The sequence below is a fragment of the Trichechus manatus genome, unplaced genomic scaffold (assembly GCF_000243295.1).
Source record: "Trichechus manatus latirostris isolate Lorelei unplaced genomic scaffold, TriManLat1.0 scaffold00143, whole genome shotgun sequence".
In the NCBI taxonomy this organism is placed as follows: Eukaryota; Metazoa; Chordata; class Mammalia; order Sirenia; family Trichechidae; genus Trichechus; species Trichechus manatus.
The window spans coordinates 2363185-2377041 of record NW_004444079.1 but is presented as its reverse complement, the minus strand read 5'-3'; the positions used below and the strand labels follow the sequence as shown (position 1 = coordinate 2377041).

General features: G+C 53.4%; 1 protein-coding gene across 4 annotated transcripts; it reads left to right on the top strand.

Annotated features, from left to right (window-relative positions):
• The first annotated feature begins 1230 nt into the window (after positions 1-1230).
• On the top strand, positions 1231-13792 carry NLRX1 (NLR family member X1). Of its 4 annotated transcripts, XM_023739915.1 has the most exons (10): positions 1231-1447; positions 3245-3367; positions 3904-3973; positions 4446-4534; positions 5239-5858; positions 6233-7054; positions 10093-10688; positions 10968-11054; positions 11820-12071; positions 12544-13792. In XM_023739915.1, the coding sequence occupies exons 2-10, from the start codon at positions 3298-3300 to the stop codon at positions 12863-12865; spliced, it is 2928 nt and encodes a 975-aa protein (XP_023595683.1). In that variant the 5' UTR covers positions 1231-1447; positions 3245-3297; the 3' UTR covers positions 12866-13792. The 4 variants fall into 4 exon arrangements, with proteins under 4 accessions (XP_023595683.1, XP_023595685.1, XP_023595684.1 ...); XM_023739916.1 differs by lacking the exon at positions 1231-1447 and having other exon boundaries at positions 3102-3367; XM_023739917.1 differs by lacking the exons at positions 3904-3973; positions 4446-4534.
• Positions 13793-13857: the final 65 nt, after the last annotated feature.

Sequence of the window (13857 nt, the reverse complement as noted above, 5' to 3'; positions counted from 1 at the left end):
CCCAGGCCTGGAATGTCACCCCTGAGACTACATTCATAGGGTTGCTCAACCATCCCCCATTCTACTCCCCTTTAAGAACTTCTCTTAAAATGCAAATATGCCTGTTTTCTGTGCTACCTGGAATGCTCTTCCTTACCCTTCCTTGACTTATTTTTTAGGCTCCAGTTTAAAATCACCTCTCTTCAAAACCTGGGGAATTATGGTCCCACTGGAGGGGAGCTGCTGTGGTCTGGCCCCTGCTGTGCTTGTTGGGGTTGGCAGCCCCAGAGCTTAGTGCTGGGCCTGGCACATAGGGGTGGGATACTCACTACTAGCTGAGTACCACACATCTAATGAATGAGTGAATATTTAAATGGACAAAAGAACTATTAATGCTGACTTCAGCCTAGATGGAGGTTAGCGATCACAAAGGCCCCTTCCCAGCCCTGCCCTGGGGAGCCTCTCTGATTTCTCTATTGGGCACCTCTGCTGGGTGAATAATGCACACCTATGCTTGCTTGTGGAGGTGTGCTCCAGCTGTGGGTGGTGGGTGGCTCCTCTATCTGGCCTACCTGGGCCCTGGGTGTGCCCTTTCTTGAAGCGCAAGGATGAGGGTGGGGTCCTTGAGGAGCCAGAAGCCCTAAGGCTAGGCCACAATTGGGTGCCAGGCAGGAAGAACAGGCTGGGGTGGGAACTGTCTCTTAGCCTCCATTTTTCCCTCCTTCCTTGACCAAAATGACCAGAGGCCACACACAGAGGTTTGGGTTTTGAAGAGAGCCAGGTACTAAAGTGAGGACTCAAGAATGACCCTGACTTGGGTCTTTGATGAGAGAGAGGCTGAGGAGGTAAAAGAGGGACACAAGAAAGGATACCCTGGGGGCCCGTGCCTGGGGAAGGCCCAGGGGTGAGGTAGGAAAGCAGGTCCTAGATTCTGTTCTAGCTCTTCCAACTTCCTAATTGCGTCAACCCTGACGAGTCATTCACCTTCCCGAGCTTCAGTTTCTTCATATGTAAAATGGAGATAGCAGCAAGCCCTGCCCGGGAGGTTGTTAATGAGGAAGTTGTGTGTGACCGGCACTTGGTAAACTGCATAGGGCAGCAAGGGCGGGGCCCTCCGGGATTGAGGGTTGAGCCCGGGGAGCGGGGCGGGGTAGGAGGGAGGGGCTCCTGTTCCGGGCCTGCTTTCCGGGGAAACCCGCCCTCCCCCACCCCGCCCCCTCGCTGTCCCCCTCCTCCCAGGACTCCGCGAGGACCCGTCCCGAGGCTCGTCCGCTTGGGTGCCCGCTGCCCAGGCCGGATGCCAGGGCGGGCAGGGCTCCGTGCAGGCGGGTGGAGGCGGGCAGGAAGCGCCGCGCTGCGTCGCGCCGAGCCGGGGACTCTGGGAGCCAGAGGGGGACACGCCGGCTTCTGACCCGCTGACCTCCCCGGGCCGCCAGCCGAAGGGCTCCCGGGGCCTGGGCAGCCGCGGGTAAAGGCCTAGCCAGCACCGTCGTCCTCGCGGCCCGGCTGGGTGCGGGGGCTAGGGCGGGGCCGGGTGGGGGCTGGGCAGGTGCCTCTGAACTTCCTGAATGGTGGGCATTCTGGCAGGTTCTCCCTCTTGGTCACAGAAAGCCAATTGCAACTAAGAGAGTTGTTTGGGACCCAGTTTTGTGGGAGGGCCTTGACCTGTGGGAACACAGGCACTGCACTTGTTCCACTGTGCCACTTGCTTTCTCACTGCCCTGGAGACCTGGGGTGAAGGTCGGAAAAATTGCCCAGCCCCTCGGCGAGTCTCTTCTTGACTGCGTGGCCCTGACTCTGATTCTAACCCACTGAGCCCTATGGTGTTTTTCTCCAGCTTTCTTGGGTTTCCCGACCCCCCTCTTAACCCTTCCGCAGACCTGGGATCTGCTCTGAGCCTCAGTGAGCACCATCCACTGGTTGGCCCCACTGAGGCAGATGGGCCCAATGTATCCAATTCTACCTTAATGTGTCCTGCCGGTAAGGAGCCACAACTTCAGTGGAGGAGACCAGGAACCAACAGGAGCTCACTCCATTTGTTAAGAGAGCTCAGAAGAATCAGGAAAGACTTTCCAGAAGAGGGGAATTTTGAGCAGGGTCTTAAGAGATTGAGTAGGATCTGACAGGGGAGAAAAGTTATTCCAAGCTGAGGGAAGTGTATGAACAAAGTTAGGAAAGTGTGACCAAGAATCTGGTGAGCCTGGCGAATGGGGCACTGGTGGGGACTAAGCCAAAGAATTAGTTGGGTGTTTTGACTCTATATAAGTAAACTAGGATTTTAGAGAGGCAGCTAGTGACTAGGTTGAGGGGTTGGAATGCGGTGAGACTGGAGGCAGTGAGATCATTGGGGAGATGGGGGTCCCTGTAAGTCCTGGAAGTGACTGTTAGTACTGGGTGATGCAATAGAGCCACACAGGCAAAGCTTTGGGAGGAGGAATTGGTAGGACTGTTCGGACTGACTGAAGAAGGGGCTAGGTGGATCTGAAGACAAAGAAGTCAGGTTTCTAGTCTAAATTGTGTGGCTGGGAAGACTTGCGGTAAATAACTGAAGAAAGGGAGAATGAGTTGAGTTTTGCAAGCGTGAAGTTTGATACACTGGCAGGACATTCACGTGGAGATGTCAAAAGCAGGAAGTTTGTTCATTCGTTTATTATTGATGCCAGCCTCAAAGGCAGCTTATATGAAAGTCACACAGAAGATAAAATGATAAAACCACTAAAACTCAGCTAAAGGACCTGATAGCTAAGTAACAAAGGGAGTGGATAATTTATTATTGGAAAATCTAGGCTCAGAAAAGCCACTGAAAATGAACACAGGACTCCTTTCTGAGCTTGCTGGCAGCCAAGCATACAAGAAAATAAATAAATAAAACAGTGTACAAGGTTGGAACTCAGGAGAAAGGCAGTAGGTGGTAGGAGATAAAATGGGATCACAGGTGGCAGGTGTGGGAGAGGGAGGAGAACTGAAGCTGGGACAGGGCTTCAGCAATGCTGACATTTAAAGAAGGGCTTATCCTTTCCTGGAGCCTTGGTCACTCAGTGGTTAAGACCTTGGCTTTTACCTAAAAGGCTGGCAGTTTCAATCTACCAGCTGCTTCTTGGAAACCCTGTGGGGCAGCTCTACTCTGTCCTGTAGGGTTGCTATGAGTTGGAATCGACTCAACGACAATGGGTTTGGTTTGGTTTTCTGGATCCTTTCCTGAGAAAGAAGGCTCTTCCCAGGCTGACACGGGGACTGCCCTCCGTTCACACCATTCTTCTTACAGGGAGCAGGATAGAAGGCGGTGCTGTCTCCAGGGCTCTGACCTTTTCGTCCACCATGAGGTGGAACTGCCGATTGCCCAGAGCCTTTTGGGGCTCTGGTCTGGGAAGAGCACACCAGCCACCAGGTGAGCAGGAAGTAGAGGTTTCTGTTCCTACCTCTCCCTTCCTCTTCTGGGTCCACATGGTGCCTCCAAGAGAGCAGGGATCCAGACACCAGGTGTACCGCAGTTCACTAGCTGTTGACCTTGGTCAGGTCACCGCATCTCTGTGAACTTCGCTTTTCTCATCTAAAAATAAGAGATTTGGACTAGCTGATCTGGGAGGGCCCCTTGTAGCTATATAAACCTGGGAACACTTGTCTGATTTCATTTTACATTCAACAAATATTTACTGAGTGCCTGCTATGTCCTGGACCGAATGCTACATTTTAGGTATATGATCGTGAACAAAAACAGATGTGATCCATGCTCTTGTGGGCCTCATGGTCTGCGCGGGGAGATAAATGTTAATCAAATAATCACATGATGAGATAGAAAATTGTGTAATAACTGCACTGAGAGCGAATAATGGGAGGTTTGACAGAGATTGGGGTCTGTGTCTTGGTGGGAAAATGTGGGTAGGATCTGTATGTGCTATTTTCCCTTCTCCTTTCTGTCTGTAGATGATCGAATCCCCTTTCTGATCCACTGGAGTTGGCCTCGTAAAGGAGAATGTCCCCTTGGGCCCTCTAGGTGAGGCTTTGGTGTCATACCTTAAAATACATCGGGGCACAGCATGCTGGGAAGGGTCAGATCTTGGAGGTAGCTTGTTCCCTGGGAGCAGGGGGAAGGGTGGTTGGCATTCTGGGATGGAGAGCATATGGAATCAGCAACCAGGCCTGAGAGGAAGTTGGCTTAGATCATTTACAGTAGTAGTCATAGTGGTCAGCCCGAGGGAGGACCTGTGGGGAGTGGGGTGGAGTCTGGCCGTGGCCAGCCAGAGTTCCAGGTGGGCAGTCACTGTAGAGAGCTGGAGGGCTAGGGGTGAGGCCTCAGTCCCTGGAAGAGTGTGAGAGTTCAGTCAGGGCTCTCAACTTGGTGTTCAGTGTTGGGCCTGGATCTCGGCAAGCCAGAAGTCCACTGGTCTAGATGGGCTGGACCCAGAGCCTGTGTCGGGCTGAGCTCTGTATCCAAGTCCCAGCTTATCCCCTTTTCTTGCTCCCAGGGCCTTTACACGCCACCATGGAAGCTCAGTGGGCAGTGCTCCCCCACCAGGGAGGCATGGACAGCTGTTCCAGAGCGTCTCTGCAGCTGGTAAAGGGACTGGCTTCTCCGTCAGCCTGAGGAGAGGGGCTGGAAGGAGAAGTGGGATGAGGGAGGTGTAGAGGGTCTGCTGACATTGCCCATCAGTGGTCCTTCACCCCTCTCTGCCCCATTGTCCATCAGTCCACGTATCCCTCCTGCTCCACTCATGGATTGCACACTTACTGCGTGCAGAGCATTGGTGGAGATATGCCATCCCTACCTTCAAACTTTGGGTTCAGCAGTCAGATTAAAACTGCACACAGATAAAAAACCAGTCAGCCCACGCTAAGCATCAGTCAGTGGCTCCCTGTGTTCTGCCAAAGGAGTTCCAAATTCTCCAGACAGTCTGTGTTTTCTAAGGGAGTCCTGTGTGCCTTGACCCAGTCTGGGCCTCAGCATCTCCTGGTGTCTTGACTCCCCAGCCTGACCCTACCACCACCCTGACCCGCCCTAAAGCAGTTCCTGCCAAGTTGACTCCGACTCGTGGCAACCCCGTGTGTCAAGAGTAGAGCTGTGCTCCATAGGGTTTTCAGTGACCGATTTTTTTGGAAGTAGATTGCCGAGGCATCTTTGGGTGGACTTACATCTTTAACCTCTTGGTTAGCAGCCAGCACATTAACCATTTGCACCACTCAGAGACTCCCTCACCTTTCCTAAGCTCTTGTATTTCCTGGCTCTTTTCCCTCACCCACTTCCCTCGGTTTCCCTTCCAGAAGCTATCCAGAGGCACCGCCAGAACCTGGCTGAGTGGTTCATCAGGCTGCCCAGGGAGGAGCACCAGTTTGGCCCAACTTTTGCACTAGACGCGGTCCATGTGGACCCTGTGATCCGCGAGAGCACTGCTGATGAGCTGCTTCACACACCTGTGGAGCTGGCTCTGGAACATCAGCCGCCCCAGCCTGGGCTCCCCACGTTGGCCCTGTCTCAGCTTTTTGACCCGGATGCCTGTGGGCGCCGGGTACAGACTGTGGTGCTATATGGGACGGTGGGCACAGGCAAGAGCACACTAGTGCGCAAGATGGTCCTGGACTGGTGTCACCGGCGGCTGCCAACCTTTGAGCTGATCATCCCCTTCTCCTGTGAGGACCTGTCGTCCCTGGGCCCTGCCCCAGCCTCCTTGTGCCAGCTGGTGGCTCAGCGCAACATGGCCCTGAAGGAGGTTCTGCCTCTGATGGCTGCTGCTGGGCCCCGCCTGCTCTTTGTGCTCCATGGCTTGGAGCATCTCAACCTCGACTTCCAGCTGGCAGGCACAGGGCTTTGCAGCGACCCTGAGGAGCCAAAAGCACCAGCTGCCATCATTGTCAACCTGCTGCGCAAATACATGCTGCCTGAGGTGGGTGGCCCCTGCCCTGCCCTGTCACTGCTGCCCTCCTAAGGATTCTTGTGTCCTATGCCCACATGTTCATTGGGTAAGAGTGTAAGCCCTGAGTTGGTTCAAATCCTGGCTTCTCCACTTCTCAGCTCTGTGACCTTGAGCAAGTCACTAACTTCCCCAAGCTTCAGTTTCCTTCTCCCCTTGAGTTGTAATGATCAAATGAGATACTGCATATAATACTTAGCACAGTGCCCTGGGTCACAGTAGGTCCTCTGTAATTGATGTCATCATCATCTTCATCCTTGGACACTCGATCTTCAGGGAGTCCCTGGGGAATGAGGCAGTAAGGACCCTCCCGGGTTTTTCTTAACCTTCAATCATGATCTTTCCAGGCCAGCATTCTGGTGACCACCCGGCCCTCTGCCATCAGCCGCATACCCAGCAAGTACGTAGGCCGCTATGGCGAGATCTGTGGCTTCTCTGATACCAACCTGCAGAAGCTCTACTTCCAGCTCCGCCTCAACCAGCCAGACTGTGGGAACAGCGCTGGGGGCGCAGGTGTCTTGGCCACCTCGGCTCAGCGTGACAACTTGGTGCAGATGCTCTCCCGGAACCTGGAGGGGCACCACCAGATTGCCGCCGCCTGCTTCCTGCCCTCCTATTGCTGGCTCGTCTGTGCCACCTTGCACTTCCTACACACCCCCACTCCTGGGGGCCAGACCCTCACAAGCATCTACACCAGCTTCCTGCGCCTCAATTTCAGTGGGGAAATGCTGGACAGCACTGACCCCTCCAGGGTGTCTTTGATGGCCTATGCAGCCCGAACTTTGGGCAAGTTGGCCCACAAGGGGGTGACCTCTCGCAAGACCTACTTCTCTGAAGAGGATGTCCGCGGATGCCTGGAGGCTGGCATCGAGACGGAAAAAGAGTTTCAGCTGGTGCATGTCTTCCGCCGGGATGCCCTGAGGTTTTTCCTGGCCCCGTGTGTGGAGCCAGGACACCTGGGCACCTATGTGTTCACCGTGCCCGCCATGCAGGAATACCTAGCTGCCCTCTACATTGTGCTGGGTTTGCATAAGACCACCCTGCAGCGGGTGAGCAAGGATGTGGCTGAGCTTGTGGGCCGTGTAGGGGAGGATGTCAGCCTGGTACTGGGCATCGTGGCCAAGCTGCTGCCCCTGCGGGTTCTGCCTGTGCTCTTCAGCCTGCTTAAGGTAATAATCCCAGGTTCCCACCCTTGCTCCTTCCCTCCCCAGGGCCCCAGGCCATCAGCCCCCATGGCTTCCTCTTCACCTTTTACTCCTCTCCCAGAAGGAAGATTGTGCTTTCTGCATAGGTGTGGTTTCAGATATGGGCAAGTTGGCTTTCAGGGGGACTGGAATGTAAGGAGTGGGGAGAGAGAAGCTGCAAGGCTTGGGAAGGTTTGGAGACCGGAAGGGGAAGTTGAGGGTGCAGGAACGTTAGTAATTATCCCACACCTTAACAACGGTTTACTTTTCACGTCTTCTCCTCCCACTCTTTGTTGCCGGGAGGTAGGGGTCACTGCAGCCCAGGGTCTGTCGTCTGCTTTGCAGGTCCAGAAACTCGATTGCATCTGTTTCCCAGAGGTGATCAGGCTTTGGGAGTGATGAGTCATCCTAACTCAATCACCAGAGACAGGTTTATAAAGCAGATGCCATTTTATTCACTTACACTGGGAGGATAAATGACATTGGTAATGGGCTTAGGACAGTCCATCCTGGGTGCAGGTCCACACCAGAGGCCAAATTATAGGCCTGAGGACTGTGCTGTGGGCAGGGTGGATGTGCTTATTGTTTGAAGGGAAGAGGGAAGCCACTCTCTGCTGCTGTCTTCCAGAGGCTTTATCGGGGTTCTTCCTTTTGTTTATCACATCAACCCTGGAAATGAAATATTATTATGAACCCTCTTACAGGCGAGGAAACTGAGGCTCATAAAGGCCAAGTAACTTGTCCAAGGTCACTCAGATAATAAGTAGAATAGCGAGGATATTGTGATTCTGAATCTTGTGCTGTTTGTATTATGGATACATAATGTATTATGAATATTTCTGTCAAGCTGTGGTGCCTTGCTAGATAACCCTTGTCTTCACTAGGTATGTTTCAGTAACTCATGTTGATCTTGAGGGGCCTGAGCCCTGGTCAGTGCTGGCAAAATCCCAGGTTTTCTTTTTTAGAGATAGCAAAGCATAAGGGTTAAGTGCAGGGATTCAGTAATGCAGCTCACCAAAACCAAACCCACTGCCATCGAGTTGATTCCGACTCATAGTGACCCTACAGGACAGAGTAGAACTGCCCCATAAGGTTTCTAAGGAACGGCTGGTGGATTCAAACTGCCGACGGTTTGGTTAGCAGCAGAATGCTTAACTACACTGCTACCAAGGCTCCTGTAGTAATGCAGCTACCTGGGTTAAATCCAGGCTCTGTCGTTTAATAGGTGTGACCTTGGACAAGTTACTTAGCCTCTCTATGCCTCAAATTCCTTATCTGTTAAGTGGGAATAATAATAGACTTGATCTCATTGGCCTAATGTGAGGATTAAATGAATTAATCCTCAGAGCCTGGCACATAGTAAGTATTCTTTGTGTTGGTTAAATAAACATAAACACAGGCTCGTGCAGCCTACCACTTCTCACGTCATTGCCTCAGACAGTAGGGAATGTCCACTGCTGAGGCCACACTACAGCTTTGAAAATGTACTTGCCTTATCTGGATTGCAGTGATGGGCTGTGGTGTACTGACGGGATTCAGAAAGCCCCCTAGTTATTCTGAGGACACCACAGAATTTTTAGTGTCAAACTGCCAAGCTCTCTCTGAGATTACCTAGCAGAGGACTGGTCCCACCTGTTTCTTCATGATTCTATTGACTTCAGCTTCACAGGGTGGCATTTTCTGGTCTTGTCACCAGATTATTCTTGGGAGAAGGGGCTCTAGTCTCTATCCACCATGGCAGGAGCCTCGCATACGAAAAGTAAACAAACATACAGACATTAGAGGAGGTGCCACAAAATGAACTCATGGCTCATTGCCGGGAAATGGGCCCTTCCTTCTTCCCTGTCAGAACCATTGCAAGGATGGGAGGCGATGTTGCAGACCTCCCAAAACATTCATTTCTTCAACAAATATTTGAGTGCCTGCTGTGTGCCAGACAGTGTGTTAGATTCTGGGGGAAAACAACAAAACCCCATTTTTCTGCCCTTTCTGATCTTACAGTCTGAACACACAAAAATGTAAATGTAACTATATAATTAAAAATTGCAGTAAGTGTCTAGAAAGGAAAGTTCCAGGTGCTATGAAAGTGTAACGGTGGGGGTGGGGGGTGGTTAAGGAAAGCCCCTCTACAGGAAAGACAGTTAATCTGATCCCTGTAGAATTAGCCAAGTGAACAGCTGAGGGGAAAACACTCCAGGAAGAGAGTCATTGAAGGAGAAACCATGATGCTGTCAAGGAAATGAGAAAAGCCAAGAGGGTAGGAGCATAGTGAGTGAGGTGTGATGAGGGCCTCGTGGTGGGCAGCGGCCAAATCACGCAGGCTTTTGACATCTTGTTAGGTGCTGTCGAGTCAATTTTCCACTGATAGCGACCCCATATGACAGAGTAGAACTGCCCCATAGGGTTTTCTAGGCTATAATCTTTATGGAAGCAGATCACCACGTCTTTCTTCTGCAAAGCCACCGGGTGGGTTCCAACTGCCAACCTTTCGGTTAGCAGCCGAACGCTTAACCATTGCACCGCCAGGGCTCCAAGACCTTAACATAGTAGGAGCTAATTCAGTCATAGTTACTGTGATGTAGATGACAGTGATGGTGATGTATTTATATCACATAACTCAGTACCAAACTAAATTTTTAATATATGCTGATTCCTTCCCCCTAGGCTGAAACTGCATGGGGTGTTGGAGAAAAAGAAAGACGTTCCAGTGTCTGGAGTGCATGAGACAGGTGTTGAGAGATGACTCTTGAAAGGTTCAATTGGGGCCAGATTATGAAAATTTTCATATTCCAGGCCAGGGTGTTTCGAGTTTGCCACATGGGCACTGGGGAGCCACAGAAGGTGTTGCAGCAGCAGGGGAGTAGTGTGATCAGATACAACGTGCAGTGAGTTCAAGGGAGATCACTAGGCTGGAGCAGTCGGGAGGAACTTAAGCTGAGCCTGCCTTGGAGGCTGAACAGGCCTGGCCTGCTTCTGAAGGGATGCAGTCGGCTCCAGTGTTCCTCCCTTGCTTTCTTTCCCAGGTGGTTCCACGAGTGTTTGGGCGCGTGATGGGTAAGAGCCGGGAGGCGGTGGCCCAGGCCATGGTGCTAGAAATGTTCCGGGAGGAGGACTACTACAACGATGATGTTCTGGACCAGATGGGTGCCAGCATTCTGGGTGTGGAGGGGCCCCGGCGCCACCCAGACGAGCCCCCAGAGGATGAAGTCTTTGAGCTCTTCCCCATGTTCATGGGAGGGCTTCTTTCTGCCCACAACCGGGCCGTGCTGGCTCAGCTTGGCTGCCCCATCAAAAACCTGGATGTCCTGGAGAATACCCAGGCCATCAAGAAGAAGCTGGGCAAACAGGGCCGCCAGGTGCTGCCCCCCTCGGAACTTCTTGACTACCTCTTCTTCCACTATGAGTTCCAGAACCAGCGCTTCTCCGCTGAGGTGCTCAGCTCCCTGCGCCAGCTCAACTTGGCTGGTGTGCGTATGACGCCCCTCAAGTGCACTGTGGTGGCAGCTGTACTGAGCAGGGGAAAGCATACCCTGGATGAGGTGAACTTGGCTTCCTGCCAGCTGGACCCCGCTGGGCTGCACACACTCAAGCCTGTCTTGCTGCGCGCCCGGAAGCTAGGGTGAGGACCTATCCTGCCCCGGGCACAGGCATGAGGAGAAGAGAGGGTTGGAGGCAAAGAGATAGGAAAAGAAGGGGCAAGGAGAACCAAAATGCTGAGGAAGCCCCGGGCGGGGCGGGGGTGGGATGAGGAAGTTTGGTGTGGGTGGAGGTGATGGGAGAGCAGGTGTGGACTGCAAGAGGCAGGGTTGTGAGAAAGGGGCAGGGACCATGTTGAATTCGTGCCTTGGTCTCTCTTCCTTGTTCTTCCCCTTCCTCTGGCCACTTTCTCCTTTTCCAGTTTGCAACTCAACAGCCTGGGCCCTGAGGCCTGCAGGAACCTCCGAGACCTACTGCTGCATGACCAGTGCCAAATTACCACTCTGCGGTGAGTGCCTTGGGAAGGGGCACTTAATGTCAGGGGTGAGCTTCCTGCCTTGTACATACCTGGCACAGGCCCACCCATGGTGTAGTAAGGCTGTGGGAGTCAGGCTCTGACCTACTCCCAAGTCCAGTACAAGCAGCAGGGCAGGAGGAAAGATGCAACCAGCAGTTGGTGCTTAGAAAGGCTCTCACGGTGCTGAAATCAGCCTGTGTCAGGGGAGGGGGTGGGGAATGAGGGGGCAGGATAATACCCAGGCAGGTTGCCTGGTAACAGTGCCAGGATGTTCTCTGCAGCCTCACAAGGATAACCTTAATGCTGGGCACCCAGTGGATGCTCCCAAAGTGTTGATTGATTTCCTAGGAACTGAGACTCCCGAGTTCCCAATTTCTAGTTAGAATAAGGGGATGTAAAGGAGGGAGGGAGAGAAGGATGTGAGAGCCAGAGGGAAGGGAGAAGCAGGGGCGGGGTGGGGGGTGAAAAAAGAAAGAAGGGAAATAGTAAAGAAGGGGAGAGGGAAGAAGGGAACCAGGGAGAAAGGGAGAACGACAGGAGGGAGAAGAGGAAAGGAGAAGCCAGCTTTTACCCCACTCTCCTTCCTCCACCTTGTACCACACCCCTGTTTCTGCCTCCTCTTCTTCTGGGGGCTGCATTTTTTCAGGTCCAGACTCATCTCAGCCCCAGGCTATACACCCCTTTGGCCCAGGTCCTAAAGTCCAGCGTAGGCATATGCAGTGGGTCCTCATAACTTCTGGTTGATTGTGGCCGTAGGCTGTCCAACAACCCGCTGACGGCAGCGGGTGCGGCGCTGCTGGTGGAGGGGCTGGCAGGAAACACTTCGCTGACACACCTGTCCCTGCTGCACACTGGTCTTGGGGACAAGGGCCTGGAGCTGCTGGCTGCCCAGCTGGACCGCAACCAGCAGCTTCAGGAGCTGAACGTGGCCTACAACGGAGCTGGTGACACAGCGGCCCTGGCTCTGGCGAAGGCTGCCCGGGGGCACCCTTCCCTGGAGCTGCTGCAGTGAGTCCTGCCCTTGGTCCTGTCTTGTCCCCACCCTCAGCCTGGCCTCCTGAGTCTGTCCCCAGCCCCTCAGTCCTTCTTCTGTCTCACCATTGTGCTTTTCCTCCCCCAGGGGGTGCTTTGGTCCTAGGCCTGGTGCGTATCCTCTCTTTCCGGCTTTTGATTGATCATTGTCATCCTGGTTCTGAGCCAACCCTAGCCGCTCAGTAACTGGACCTTACCCTGCCGTGATTCCCTACCACATTTCTCCTATGGTCCTGGTGGCCGCATTCCTACTGTCCCTGGTCCTGCGGGGTTCTAGTGTCAGTCCCTGCCTCCCATTGGCCACCACCTTCTGTCTCTGGCTTATTGCAGACACTTGTCCTATCGCACTCCACAGCCACAAGACTATCTGAGTTTCTGCCCATCTGCGCTCTGCCCCGTCCTTCTCAGAGCCCCGCTGAGTGGCTTTTACTCTTCTCTCTCATACCAGCCTCTACTTCAATGAGCTGAGCTCAGAAGGCCGCCAGGTTCTGCGGGACTTGGGGGGCACAGCCGAAGGTGGTGCCCAGGTCGTGACATCGCTGACAGAGGGGACAGCAGTGTCCGAGTACTGGTCGGTGATCCTCAGTGAAGTCCAGCGGAACCTCAACAGCTGGGATCAGGCTCGGGTCCAGCGCCACCTTGAGCTACTGCTGCGGGATCTGGAAGATAGCCGTGGTGCCACCCTTAATCCTTGGCGCAAGGCCCAGATGCTGCGAGTGAAGGGCGAGGTCAAGGCCCTCCTGGAGCAGCTGAGGGGCTCTGGAAGCTGAGACAATGGCTGCAGGCACCTAGCTGTGTAACCATTGGCCCCCAAAACCCTTTCCTCTGTGGCCTCCTGGCTTGCACTACTCCTTCTAGAAAGACCCCTTCAAGGGCTGGAGGCAAAAGAATGGACACACCTGTGCCAGCTGCCCTCCTAGGGCATGTCCAACCAGTGATTGGACCTGCAACCAAGCCTGCAATTTCCAGGGTCAAAGATGGGAAATCACTGTTCTGGGCTTGTAGAGGGAACATGCCTCCTCTCCCTTCTAAAAGGAACAAAGGGTGTGACATTTTGGTGGCCAGATGGCCCTGTAGTACCATCCCCAACCTGGCCTCTCCCAAGGACCCTCTGGTCATGTCACCAAGGTGGCATATGTCTTATGTCCGTCATGCCAAGGGTGATGCCATCCAGAACATGAATTGGAGGGTCTAAACCTCCATCCATCCAGACTCAGTCTCCACCTCCTGCCTTCATGCCCATCTGTGGACACTAAAAATGCCTGCAGCCACTTTGCTCTCATGTTGGTGCTTTCTCTTCACCCTTGTTCCCCCTTTACCAAGATGGTACCTATGGCTCGGTGGCCCCTGGGGCAGGTGCCCTGACTTGCTGCCATTAAAAAGCTGTGTGTCTTCCATGTACTGTGGCCTCTTCTTCCCTGGATGCTGCTGTTCTTTGTAATTCTGGTTAAACTGCTGACCACTTTGTGTTACAAGTGGTTCTTGGGCACTGGGTTCAGAGGTTGTGGGGGCTGGGAGAAGCCCATGAACAAGATACTGGGATGGGGTAGGTCATGCTGGGCCATCGAATTCTATCACCTTTTTCATATTCCCCCCTAGGCTTGGAATTGCAGTGACCAGCCATCTGCCTTTCTCTGTACATAGGGGGTGCTAGGACATCAGCAGTGGGGCTCCAGAGGAAGTTGGGACCCAGGAATGGGGGCAGGAGGAACACGCTCACTTCCCTAGAGGATCAGACTTCCATCCACGTTAACCATTACCC

Coding starts and splice junctions, on each gene's coding strand:
- NLRX1 (XM_023739915.1), top strand. CDS start 3,298: ATGAGGTGGAACTGCCGATTGCCCAGAGCCTTTTGGGGCTCTGGTCTG. Junction 3,974..4,445: donor TGTCCCCTTGGGCCCTCTAG/GTGAGGCTTTGG, acceptor TCTTGCTCCCAG/GGCCTTTACACGCCACCATG. Junction 11,055..11,819: donor TGCCAAATTACCACTCTGCG/GTGAGTGCCTTG, acceptor TTGTGGCCGTAG/GCTGTCCAACAACCCGCTGA.